This window comes from Bubalus bubalis, chromosome 10 (assembly GCF_019923935.1).
Source record: "Bubalus bubalis isolate 160015118507 breed Murrah chromosome 10, NDDB_SH_1, whole genome shotgun sequence".
In the NCBI taxonomy this organism is placed as follows: Eukaryota; Metazoa; Chordata; class Mammalia; order Artiodactyla; family Bovidae; genus Bubalus; species Bubalus bubalis.
The window spans coordinates 88,882,052-88,896,047 of record NC_059166.1 but is presented as its reverse complement, the minus strand read 5'-3'; the positions used below and the strand labels follow the sequence as shown (position 1 = coordinate 88,896,047).

The window sequence follows — 13,996 nt, the reverse complement described above, 5'->3', positions numbered from 1 at the left end:
TTATTAGCTTCAGCATTCCTTGATGATGTATGCTTTAATCAGTTTTTATTATAATGGTTCCCAAATCATTTTCCAGTTGTATCCTTCTTATGTATTTGTTAATTCACATTCTACTAAATACTTGTTCTTTAAAAAAAAAAAAATCAGATTTTCTTCTTACCTTCAGATGCCTTGTGCCTGCAGTTTTTTAGCTCTGGGGCTGTGTACATGGGGGGTTTGCTTCTTGTTTGCTTTCCTCACCTCTTGCAGACGTTTTCTGCCCTCGCCATGCTGTGCCAGCTAGGACCTTCACTACATAGTTATAAAACTGTTCATGCTGCTTAAGGCGAGAAGTTACAGTGCTTTCCAAAGGGTTTTGTGCAGTAGTTACTCTTTTCTTTTTATTCCTTCTACACTTAGTTTGCTGAGTTTTTATTTTGTGAATTACATTCATGATTTTCAAATGTGAACTCGCTTTTAGAATAAACGCTACTTGGTTGTAATATATTATTATCGCTGTATTTGATTTACTGTTATCTTATTTAGAGTTAGATATCTATCTTCATGAGAGCATGTTCTCATGGCATTTTCCTTCCTTAAATGTTATTAGCAGGTTTGGGATAGTCTTCTGACTTCATAAAAAGCTGCAAAATGTTCCTTTTTAAAAATTTTATTCTTCTGGAAAAGTCTAGATCTATTTGTTGGTATTTTTTAAAAGCTTGAAAGAAATTATGGGAGAAGCCTTCTGTGTCTGAATTTTTCTTTTCAGAAAGATTTGTAATAATTCAATTATCTTTTATTGATAGCAGTATTCAAAAATTTTTCTTTTGTCAGTTTGGTAATATTTGTGCCCTCACAGGTGTTTGTTTCTTTCTGTAGACAAACTAAATCAGTTCCTATGCATCCATCAGATTTTCATCTTTCATCAGTTAGGTACATCCGTCATCTGCTGTTATCTTCTTTCTGGGTTCTTTCTGTTCTTACAGGTTTCTGATTTTCCCCTTTCCTTTCATTACTGTCATTTTAGTGGAGGTGCATGGAGAAAAATGCAGTATTTAATTTATGTTGCTTAATGGAGAACTCTCTTTAGCCTTTGTATTTCCTTTAATTTTGTAAATAGAATACAGTGGATGTAATTTTCCACTCTGATCATTATGAGTGTCAACCATAACAAGACAGCAAAAAGTGCTGATACTCTCAAGGATTTCTGAGGGTTCAAAGTTTTTTTCCTTAGTGCAAGCTGCTCTAAAATTTATGTTTTTAGAATTTGCTTGTGTTTTATCATTTATTTTGTTCTAATTTGCAATCATCACTTTCATTAGGTTATTTTTCTCTCACTTATTTATAGGTTCTAGTCTGCTGTCAATTAGGAAATGATACGATTAGACCTGTTAGAATTGTGTGTACAGAACCCTGTTTCCTTTAGGGTGTACACAATGTAAAAACCTCTTGGTTTTTCACTGCTTAGTGGACTTTATGGTAACTTGCGTGGCTTTCAGTGATGGATACTAGTTGCTGCCTTTAGGAGTCTTTATAGACTAGTAATCATCAGAGTTTATTTCGTTCTTCATAACCCTTTTTTAAAAAAAGACAGGTTTATTTTACATTTGGTTTCTGAATATTTTGGAGGGATAATTTTAGATTTATAGAGAAGTTTCAAAGATGTTATAGTTGCTTTGTACTGTTTACCCATCTTCCCCTAATGTTGTTGACTTAGATAATCATATGTTTGTAAATACTAGAAAATTAACAAGGGCATAAACTACAGACTTGACTTGAATTTCACTAGTTATTTCATTAATGTCTTTTTTCTTTTGTACGATCCAGTCCAGGACTCCACATTGCATTTGGTTGTCATGTCACCTTTGTCTCTTCTGATCATGTCAGTTTCTTTAATCTTCTTTTTTCATAACCTTAACAGTTTTAAACTGTCCTGGTCAGGATTTTCTAAAATGTTCCTCAATTTGGGTTTATCTGATGTGTTCTCATGACGAAACTGACATGGGTTTTGGGGAAGAAAACAGAGAGCTGAAGTCACATTTTCATCACATCGTATTAAACGTGCTATGAATGTTGTTGTTGAGTCCCTAAGTCATGTCCAACTCTTTGCAACCCCATGAAATGCAGCACGCCAGGCTTCCCTGTCCTTCACCATCTCCCGAAGTTTGCTCAGACTCACATACATTGAGTCTGTGATGCTATCCAACCATCTTACCCTCTGTTGCCCCTTTTTCCTTTTGCCTTCAATCTTTTCTAACATCAAGGTCTTTTCCAATGAGTCGGCCTTCACCTGAGGTGGCCAAAATATTGGAGCTTCAGTTTCAACATCAGTCCTTCCAATGAATATTCAGGTTGGTGTCCTTTAGGGTTGACCGGTTTGATCTGGCAATCCAAGGGGCTCTCAAAAGTCTTCCAGTACACAATTCAGAAGTCCAAAGTCTTAGGCACTCAGCCTTCTTTATGGTCCAACTCTTACATCCATTCATGATTACTGGAGAAACCATGGCTTTGACTATACGGACCTTTGTTGGCCAAGTGATGTCTCTTCTTTTTAATCCATTGTCTAGGTTTGTCATAGGTTTCCTTCCAGGGAGCAAGCGTCTTTTAATTTCACGGGTGCAGTCACCATCTGCAGTGATTTTGGAGCCCAAGATGATAAAGTCTGCCACTGTTTCCACGTTTTCCCCTTCTGGTTGCCATGAAGTGGTGGGACTGAATGCCATTGAGTTCGTTTTTTGAATGTTGAGTTTTAAGCCAGCTTTTTCACTCTCTTTCACCTTAATCAAGAGGCTCTTTAGTTTATCTTTGCTTTTTACCATTAGAATGGTATTATCTGCATATCTGAGGTTATTGATACTTCACTCAGCAACGTTGATTCCAGCTTGTAATTCATCCCACCTGGCATTTTGCATGATGTATCCTGTATATAAGTTAAATAAGCAGGGTAACAATATACAGCCTTGACATACTCCTTTGTCAATTTTGAACCAGTCTGTTGTTCCATGTCTGGTTCTGACTTGCTTCTTGACCTGCATGCAAGTTTCTCAGAAGGCAGGTAAGGTGGTCTGGTACTCCCATCTCTTTTAAGAATTTTTCACAGTTTGTTGTGATCCACACAGTCAAAGCTTTATATTTAATGAAACAGAAGTAGGTGTTTCTGTGGGATTCCCTTGCTTTCTCTATAATCCAACAAATGTTGCCAGTTTGATTTCTGGTTCCTCTGCTTTTTGTAAGCTCAGCTTGTATATCTGAAAGTTCTCAGTTCACGTATTGTTGAAGCCTAGCTTGAAGAATATTGAACGTTACCTTGCTAGCATGTGAAATGAGTGCTGCTGCTGCTGCTAAGTCACTTCCTTCGTGTCCACTCTGTGCGACCCTATAGATGGCAGCCCACCAGGCTCTCCCGTCCCTGGGATTCTCCAGGCAAGAACACTGGACTGGGTGGCCATTTCCTTCTCCAGTTCATGAAAGTGAAAGTGAAGTCGCTCAGTCGTGTCCGACTCTGTGCGACCCCATGGACTGCCACCTATCAGGCTTCTCCGTCCATGGGATTTTCCAGGCAAGAGTACTGGAGTGGGGTGCCATTGCCTTCTCCGGAAATGAGTGCAGCTGTATGGTAGTTTGAACATTCTTTGGCATTGCCTTTCTTTGGGATTAGAATGAAAACTGACCTTTTCCAGTCCTGTGGACATTGCTGAGTTTTCCATATTTGCTGGCATGTTGAGTGGAGGACTTTAACAGCATCATTTTTAAGGATTTGTAATAGCTCAGTTGGAATTCCATCACCTCCACTAGCTTTGTTCATAGTGATGCTTCCTAAGGCCCACTTGACTTTGCATTCCAGGATGTCTGACTCTAGGTGAGTAAGCACACCATCACAGTAATCTGGGTCATTAAGACCTTTTTTGTACAATTCTTCAGTGTATACTTGCCACCTCTTCTTAGTCTCTTCTCCTTCTATTAGGTCCTTACCGATTCTGTCCTTTATCATGCCCATCTTTGCATGAAATGTTTCCTTGGTATCTCCAATTTTCTTGAAGAGATCTCTAGTCTCCCATTCTTTTGTTTCCCTCTATTTCTTTACATTGTTCATTTAAGAAGACTTTCTTCTCTCTCCTTGCTATTCTCTCTGTGTGTTGTTGGATATATTTTCCCTTTCTCCCTTGCCTTTTGCTTGTTCTCTTTTCTCAGCTATTTGAAAGTCTCCTCAGACAACCACTTTGCCTTCTTGCTTTCCTTTTCTTGGGGATGGTTTTGGTCACTGCCTCCTGTACAGTGTTATGAACCTCCATCCATAGTTCTTCAGACACTCCTTCCACCAGATCTAATCACTTGAATCTATTCATCACCTCCACTGTATAATCATAAGGGATTTGATTTAAGTTATACCTGAAAGGCCTAGTGGTTTTCTTTACTTTCTTCAATTTAAGCCAGAATTTTGCAATAAGGAGTTTACTTTGGACTCTTTTCTTCTAAGGCATTCTTGTCCACAGTAGTAGATACAGTGGTCATCTGAATTAAATGCCTCTTCCCCTCCATTTTAGTTCACTGATACCTAAAATGTTGATGTTCTCTCTTGCTACCTCTGCTTGGCCACGTCCAATTTACCTTGATTCATGGTCCTAAGATTCCAGGTTCCGATGCAGTATTCTTTACATCATCGGACATTATTTTCACCCCGAGGCATATGCACAACTGTGTGTCATTTCCATTTGGCCCATCCTCTGTTCTTTCTGGAGCTATTTCTGTGCTCTCTCCCAGTAGCATATTGAGCACTTTCTGACCTGGGGGGCTTATCTCCAGGTGTCATATCTTTTTTTGCCTTTTCATACTGTTCGTGGGGTTTTCAAGGCAAGAATATTGAAGTGATTTGTCATTCCCTCCTCCAGTGGAAGTCGTTTTTTCAGAACTCTCCATCGTGACCTGTTCATCTTGGGTGGCCCCGCACAGCATGGTTCATAGCTTCATTGAGTTATGCAAGTGCCTTCACCACGACAAGGCTATGATCCATGAAGGGAATGCTATGAATAAAACATCACTTTTGATGTTAACTTTGATGTTCACTTGATGCAGGTAGTGATTATCAGATTTCTTACTGTTAGTCACCTTTTCCTGTAGTTGACTCATTGGAAGTGAATTACAAGTTCTGTCTCTTAAAGGCAGGGGTTTGTATATGTATTATTTGGAATTCTGTAAGGAAGATGTGTCCCTTCTCCCCATTTATTTATTCAGTTATTTATATAATGAATATTTTATTAGGGGGATTATAATTCAGTACTGTTATCATTTATTTTTGTTAAAATTGTTCCACTTTTGGTGATTGGGAATTTCTTTTAGGTTGCTCTTGAATCCTTTTGAAATTTCCCATCCTTTTTTTTTGTTTAATTAATTTATTTTAATTGGAGGCTAATTACTTTACACCATCCTTTTTTTTTTTTAAACGCCTTCTTGCTTTCTGGCCCTACAGAATACTCCAGACTTACCTTGTATTTTTCCTGCCTCATCCTAGAATCAGTCATTTCTCCAGGAAGCTCTGGCTCCTTGTATTGGAGAATGGTATTCAGAAAATAAAATCTGGTTGTAAGCGTGCTTGTTGCTACTAGGATATCACTTGTAGGTGTCTGTATTTGTTTCTGTATCTATTCATCTGTATTTGTATCAAATAAATATAAGTTCATACTGATACTTCTTACTCTAACCTAGCACCACTAGAATGAACAGTTCATTCTAGCTCTCCTCTCTTGCTAATTTATAACTTCTTTTTCTGAAAGAAAAACCTTGCTCCTATTATCTGCTATTTATTTATGTATATTATACATGTAAAGAGGTTTCAGATTTGCTCATGATGACTTCTTTCCACCTACTTTGTAATATTTTTGGTTGTAAACTCGTATTTTTTGAATTTTTTTGAGACATTGACGTTTAGTTTTTTTAGAGAAGATTTATATTTGATTCTGCTAGTCATTTAGAGGTTTTAGTACTTATGTTTTAGCCTTTACAGTTTTTTACTGTGGGAAAATATACACAACATAAAATTTATTGTTTTAACTATAAATATACAAATGTAAATTGGCATTAAGTACGTTCATGTTATGTAACTATCACCACTATCCATTTCTAGAACTTTCACATCATCCCAGACAAAAGCTCAGTACCCATTAAAAAATAACTCTACATTCTCCTCTCCCTTCAGCCCCTGGAAACCTCTATTCTACTTGCTCTCAGGATTTGCCTATTTTTAGATATATCATATAAATGGAATAATGCAATATTTGTCCTTCTGTGTCTGGCATGAGTAAAATGAAAGTGAAAGTTGCTGTTGTGTCTGACTCTTTGTGACCCCATGGACTTGTAGCTTGCCAGGCTCCTCTGTCCATGGAGTTCTCCAGGCACGAATACTGGAGTGGGTAGCCGTTCCCTTCTCCAGGGGATCTTCCCAACCCAGGGATCGAACCTAGGTTTCCTGCATTGCAGGCGTATTCTTTACCAGTTGAGCTACCAGGGAAGCCCCATGAGTTAAAATGGGTAAAGCATTTTACTCCTGTTTTCAAGGTTCATCCATGTTGTAGTATGTTAAGAGTTCGTTTCTTTATAATTAAAAAAATAAGGCAGAAAATAATCCTCTGTATGTGTATTTGTGAACACAGCACATTTTGTTTATCTTTTCATCTGCTGATGGACATTTGGGTTGTTCCCACCTTCTGACTTCTGTGAATAATGCTGCTGTAAACTTTGGTGTACAAGTTTCAGAGTCCATGCTCTCAGTTGTTTCTGGGTATATTTCTAGAAGAAGGATCACTGATCATAGAGTAGTTCTATGTTTAACTTTCTGAAGAACTGCCAAGCATTTTCCACAATGGCTGCACCATTTTCTATTCCCACAGGTAATGCATAAGAGTTCCAGTTTCTCCACATCCTCACCAACACTTACTGTTTTCCATTAAAAAAAAATAGCCATCCTAACAAATGTGAAATAGTATCTCATTATATTTTTGCTTTGCACTTCCCTAACATCTTTGTGATATTGTGCATCTTTTCCATTTTAATTATGGACTCTTCTGGGCCATGTAGGTGGTGAAAATTCTGGTCCCAAACCTGAGTAACTGTGAGCTCATGTTGAGGTATTCCCTAAACATGAAGTGGAGGTATTCTTTATTGTCTTTGCATGAATGCATAGTCGCTCAGTTGTGTCCAGTTCTTTATGACCCTTTGGACTGTAGCCCGCCAGGCTTCTCTGTCCATGGGCTTTCCCAGGGAAGAATACTGGAGTGGGTTGCCATTTTCTTCCTCTAGGGGATCTTCCCGACCCAAGGATCAAACACGTGTCGCCTGCATTGCTGGTGGATTCTTCTACCTGCTGAGCCATCAGGGAAGCCCTGTTTGTCTTTAGTTCAATCCCGGAACCTAGAACCAACAGCATGATATCGTAATTATCAGCACCCCCCCACCCCCCACCGCCGTCTCTTTCTTCAGTAAGTTTCTTTTTTTTCCGCACTAGTTCAGCCAATTGGATTGTTGCCCTTCTGGTCTTCAGTCTGACCTTTCATCTTGCTGGGCCCCCCAGAAGTGATCTTCCTAAGCTCTAGGCCTCAGGTTTTTGTTATGTGGCTCCAAAATAAATGCCACCTTCAGAACTTCATTTATTTCTCAGGTTCCCACTTTCTAGTTGTTTATGGCTTCAGGATATTTCAGGCATGCATTTATATGATTTTAATCTCATAGTTAAGCATGTTTGGTGTTCTGATTTGGAGAGGTTTTTTGAACATTGAGCTCTCCCTGATGCTAACCCAAAAAACCTTGGTTTGTTTCTTTTCTGTTAAAATGCAGAGACGGTTGGCTGAGGTAGTAAAAAGGCTAGTGGTCTGGATTTAGTTCTCATTAATAAGGCAAGCAAATTGTTACTAATTTCTAGAACCAGTGATCAAATATGGAGATACAGGGTTGATTTGTATGTGTTTCATACATATTCATGTGTTCCTGTCCACATTTTTTATTATATTTTACTGAATTTGAGCTTTTTTCTGTAGCACATTCACACATATGGACAAGTGTATAAACAGATTTTAATGTGTTCTTTTTCTCTTAGAGGCAGTAGGCAAAAGGCAAACAAAAGAAAATCTTGACTAAGTAAAGAATTTGGCAAATGCTCAATTTTATTTTATATTGAATAGCTCTATTAATGAATACTTATCTGAGTTTGTTTTTATTTCAGCTTTGGCTAGATCAGAATCTAAAAGAGATGGAGGTTTTAAAAATAATTGGAGCTTTGATCATGGAGAAGAAAGTGAAGGAGATACAGATAAAGAGTAAGAATTCTTTTTACCCACTCAGATATTTTATAAGAATGAAACTTTCATTAGAAAAACAATTTATGTTCCATGGAAATATTTTTAAGAGTATGATATTCTTAAGAAAACATTGACTTACAGTAGCATTAAGGAAAGAAAAAGCAATTGTTTTATTGGTAAATAATTATGTGGTTATATTTCTTCATCTTTTGCAATGTATAAATATGTACATATTATACATGTAATCTTATGATTAAAAGTTGACCATATTGTGGATTTCCTATTAAAGACATTATTTTTTTTTTAATATGGCACTCTGTTCAGGTAGTGATAAGAAAAGCCACCATTTACCAGGAGTGAATGAACGCAGATTACAGTTTCTGAAGTTTGTAAGAAAGTTTAGTGTCTGTCTTTGCAGTTGAAACTCTCCCCAACCCCCCACCCCGTCCCCAACCATGTTCATCATAGATTGCTACCAGAGAAAGCAGAAACCCTATAAATGCTAAACACAGGTGTTGACCCAGACAGAAGTTAAGTGAAGCGTTCATTATACTCTGTTAATGTACTTGGAGTGACTGCTGTAGATTTTTAAATGGCTTTCATACAACCTTTTGCATGTCATGAGATTTGTATTACAATTTTAGCATTGCTATTAGTTTCTTGGTTATTGATCTGGTTTCTGCTGGCCAGAACAAATAGCAAATCAAGAGATACATAAATATATACACTTAAGTTCTACCAAAACTGCAAGTACTTTTTAGAAACTTTATGCAAGAAGTCTTTCAGAGTATATTGGCTAAGTATTGTAGGTACTTCCCTTCTGTCTGGGCAACAGCTCCGTTCATCATTACCACTTTAGGTGCCTTCACCTGTGAGATGTTGAATTTGAAGTTAAGTTTTATTTGAAGGAGAACTTTGAACCAGTAAGTTTCTCACTCAAAATTGGCATTTTTATGGCCTTCTTTCTTTTTATTTCTGATTATTTTTTATTACAGATGTTTGTTACTTAGGTGTTGTTTTGACAAATTGGCATTAAACCTGAAATTGAGTAGACCACCTTTAAATGTTAAGATGTTTAATGTTAAGTTAAAAATTTACAGAAATTGAGTAGACCACCTTTAAATGTTAAGATGTTCAATGTTAAAAATGAACCACTTTTTAAACATTTTTGTAAAATGTTTGTAGGAGAGCATTTAAAAAGTTGTATACAAGCAATATTGAAACAGTTTACATCTTTATTTTAATAGCTAAGATTTTAACTAAAAACAGTTTAGCAGAGTTGTCTTCAGAAGGATTTATTTTTACTTTATTTGATAGAATATTTGTCCTGTATAAAAATGTGTCTTTTACGGTGCTCCCTGTTCTGTATGCTTCATTTATAAATTACAGTTGGTTTATCATTGTGTTCAGATTAACATGAACTGTTAATAGATACATGATTCTGGTCTTTTAGAATCTGAGGTCAATAATTCTCAGTGAAGGTTTGATATTTCTCAGAATGGTAGAGGTGTAACAATTTTATTGGGTTAATACCATTGAAATTACTTTTTTTCCATCAACTAAGATTTTCTTAACAGTATGTTTCTTTACTTCTGTTTTGTTTTTGAGTCCTTTCCCCCTAATTTAAAATCCAAGACAGAAAGGAAAAATGAGTGAAAGTAGATGAAATCTGTAGTTAAGATGAAAACAAAAACTACGTGTTCATTTATGGCAGAGGTCAATAAACAACGGCCAGTGGGCCCAGTCTGGCCCATCATTGGACTTTGTTATGGTTTTATTGGAACACAACCACATATTTAGTCTGTGGCTGCTTTCATACTTTAGTTGCAAAGCAAAGATGAGGAGTGGCTTCAGAGGCCATATGGCTTGCAAAATTCTAAAATATTTAGTCTCTGGCCCTTTACAGAAAGTTTGCTGATCTCTGTATTAAGTGAACAAGGAGAATAAAACTTCTGAATATAATGTATGAGTTGTAATTGTCACTGAAGATTTTTTTTCCCCCTTATTTTCTATGTAGTGAGGCAAATCTACCCAGTGTAGATGAAGATGAGGATTCTGAAACCTCAAAAGGAAAAAAGGCAAGTGTTGCTTTTTAATTTTTTTTTTAGGTTATATACTAAAAACTAATACATCAGAAGATTTGTATTTGTGATTGTAAGTCCAAGCCACCCACATTCCCATCCCAGAGGCAAATGGTATTCGTAGCTTCTTGTTTATCTCATCAGAAATATTTTATTTATCACAAAGAAAATCTGTATTCTCATCCCACTTTCTTACTCTTTCTCCACCAGTAGTATATTGTACACACTGTTTGTAATCTTATTTTGTAAAATTAATATATCTTAAGACACCAACCATAAGAGTCCATTAAAATCACCCTCATTCTTTTCAGTCGGAGAAGGCAATGGCACACCACTCAGTACTCTTGCCTGGAAGATCCCATGGATGGAGGAGCCTGGTAGGCTGCAGTCCATGGGGTCGCTAAGAGTTGGACACGACTGAGCGACTTCACTCTCACTTTTCACTTTCATGCATTGGAGAAGGAAATGGCAATCCACTCCAGTGTTCTTGCCTGGAGAATCCCAGGGACGGGGGAGCCTGGTGGGCTGCCGTCTGTGGGGTCGCACAGAGTTGGACACGACTGAAGCGACTTAGCAGCCGCAGCAGCATTCTTTTCAGTAGGTGCATAGTGTTCCAGTGTGTGATATATTGCTGTTATCCAGCACCAACATATGGAAAGATCTATCAGCTTTCTTCCCCCACTTAAAGTAATGTTGCATAAACTAGCCTCTATATGGGTTATTTTGCACATTTATCAGCATATCTGCAGGATAAATTTCTAGAAGTACAGCTGCTATATCAGGACAGGTACATTTCTAATTTTGTTATACCTGATTTAGACTTTAACCAGCAATGTCAGAGCATGCCTGAGTTCCCTCACACTTTAGCAATATTATCATCCTTTTGATCTTTGCAATAAAAAATAGTATCTCACTGTAGTCTTACTTTGTATTTCTTTTGAATGTGGTTTGAATACCTCACTCATAATACATATAGTCCATTTATTTCCCTTTTGATAATTGTTACTTGATATCTTTTGCCCTTTTTTTCCATTTGGTCTTTGGAATACATTAATTTGTAGAAATTCTTTTCATGTTGAATCTCAGACACATTTTCCCACATTTTTGACATCTCTAAAATCTAACTGGATGCCTCTTGTTGAGTTAAAAATGTTTTGTACATTAGTATAGACAATAATAATGTATCTTATAATGGTTTCTTAGATTTGACAAAATAATGGTATTTTAAAGAAAGGAGCCCACTGCTGTGATACTAATAATAGTTATTAGTAATTTAAACTAGTTTTTTCCTGCTAATTCACTTTTGGTGGTTATTGCCTTGGAGAAAAGATATTTTCTTACACTGTCAAATACAACACTATTTTTCTTTCATAGCTTTTGGGTTGAGTGTCTTGGTTCCTAATGATGTTAATTTAGTAACTTACTTGCTTTATCCTTTTAGACAAATAGTTTCACAGTATCAATACAAATATAGTTACTAATAAAATAATTTAAAGTCTTTTTATTTCCTTGTTGGTGGCATATCTCACTAGGTTTATCTCACTAAAAATGTGTATTTAAATTACTGTGTTTTAAAGACACTTGAAATTATTTTTTCTTGGTTTGTAATTCTACCATTTGGGTGAGAGTTATGCTGATTTATTTATTTAAACTTTTTTTTGTTGCTTTGAGGATATGCTTTTTTAAAAATGTTTTGAATTTAATGTATTTTATAATTATGCAAAAGATGTTTTCATGGTTCCAAGTCAAATCTGCAAAAGAATTTTATTCAGAAAATTCTAACTTTTGTCCTGATTCCCTCTTTTCCCTTCTCTTTTACCCATGGGTGACCTGCTTTAAATATTATATGGCTTAGCCTTCCGTTGTTTTTTTTTTTTTTTTTTAACATTAGAATATGCCACCCTTCTTGAAGAAACCCTCAACATTGTTTGGTATCTTGGTTTTTTACTTGGTAGTGTAGTCTGTAAGATCACTCCATAGCCAAGTATTTTGATATCTTTATCATCTGTTTTATTGCTAGATATGGGCTTCCCTCATAGTTCAGTTGGCAATGCAGCAGACCCTGGTTTGATTCCTGGGCCGATGCAGAGAAGATCTTCCCGAGAAGATCTGCTGGAGAAGGGATAGGCTCTATAGTATTGCTACTTATTGCTATGTAGTAGTCCAGTGAATAGAAGTACTATAGATATACAGATATTAGTTTATAAGCAGAGGTTCTTCTCAGTCTAGGTTTTTGATTTGGGAGGTTTGGCTTGGCTGGTAAAGAATCCGTTTGGCTTGGCTGGTAAAGAATCCGCCTGCAATGTGGGAGACCTGGGTTCGATCCCCGAGTTGGGAAGATCCCCTAAAGAAGGGAAAGGCTACCCACTCCAGCATTCTGGCCTGGAGAATTCCATGAGCTTTATAGTCCATGGAGTTGCAAAGAATCAGACACAACTGAGCCACTTTCACTTTTTTTTTTTCTTGCAGATACCCTGCCCACCCCTTTTTTAAATAAAGTATTTGCCTTGTTACACATTTTTGAGGATGTACATGTTGATATTTTAAAAATAAAACTTACACAACACTGTGTATCCTGTGATCTCTAAAGATAGTTCAGATCTGATATTCATCATCATCTGTTTTAAAAATACATGTACAACAACATTGCAAATCAACTATTTTTCAATTTTAAAAAACTTAAAAAATATGTATGCCATCTCCTCTTTTAACAGTTGGAAAATTCATATTGTGCTTTTTTTCTCTCAGTCTTAGTTGAGGCCCATAGGATCTTTGGTCTTCAGTGCTGAATGCTGGATCTTTAGTTGTGGCGTGTGAACTCTTGGTTGCAGCATGTGGGATCTTGTTCCCTGACCACGGGTTAAACCTGGGCTCCCTGAGTTGTGAGCGTGGAATCTTAGCCACTAGACCACCAGGGAAGTCCCTATATATATATTTTAACTTCACATGATATATTTTTATGCAATTGAAAATATTTTAATTACTCTATCATACTTCATAGATATATGTTTACTGAATAAAAAGATATATACATTTGTTGAAATTTAATATTTAGTGATCTTGCCACTAAAAGTTGTTAAATGTTTTTTTTACTGGATTAAATTATTTATAATTACTAATAAACATGTAATTTATAATTGTTAAACCTATTGAGTAGTTATATTGGAAATATATTTCTTAAAATTGATGGCGTTGCTATTTTCTTTTCTTATTCATTTAGTTTATGTATCCATAAATATTAATTGCTCTGCTGTAACTTCCAACAGTAATTTTATGTTTTTTTAGATATGAGTGCTGAGAAATCTTGGTCACATAATAGATGGATATAGTGATAACTGCTATAGCATTTATCCCTCAGTTCTTTCCTTTTGATTTAAATGGCAGAAATCACATAGTAGAAGCTTCCTTGGTGGTCCAGTCCTTCCAATGCAGGGATTCCGGTTCAGTCCCCAGTTGGGAAACTAAGACCCCACATGACGTGGGGCAGCTAACTAAGCCTGTGTGATGCAACAGAAAGCTTGTGTCATAACTACTGAGCCTTACTGCTCCAGAGGCTGCCAGTTCCAGGATTCTACTGGAATCCTGTGCACTGCAGTGAAGAACCAGTGCAGCCAAAAAAAAAAAAAATCACATGGCAATGTAATGTAA

The 13,996-nt window shown here is 36.5% G+C and overlaps 1 protein-coding gene across 10 annotated transcripts in view; it reads left to right on the top strand.

Annotated features, from left to right (window-relative positions):
* The window catches only part of SENP6 (SUMO specific peptidase 6), a 130,967-nt gene that overhangs the window by 25,942 nt on the left and 91,029 nt on the right, over positions 1-13,996 (top strand). For 9 of the 10 annotated variants that reach the window (XM_025294865.3, XM_044924501.2, XM_025294861.3 and 6 more), the window contains exons 2-3: positions 8,192-8,285; positions 10,285-10,345. The exons of the other annotated variant lie outside the window; for it this stretch is intronic. In XM_025294865.3, the coding sequence (XP_025150650.3) occupies positions 8,192-8,285; positions 10,285-10,345 (155 nt within the window). The remainder of the gene's footprint in view (positions 1-8,191; positions 8,286-10,284; positions 10,346-13,996) is intronic. 10 annotated transcript variants of the gene reach the window in all.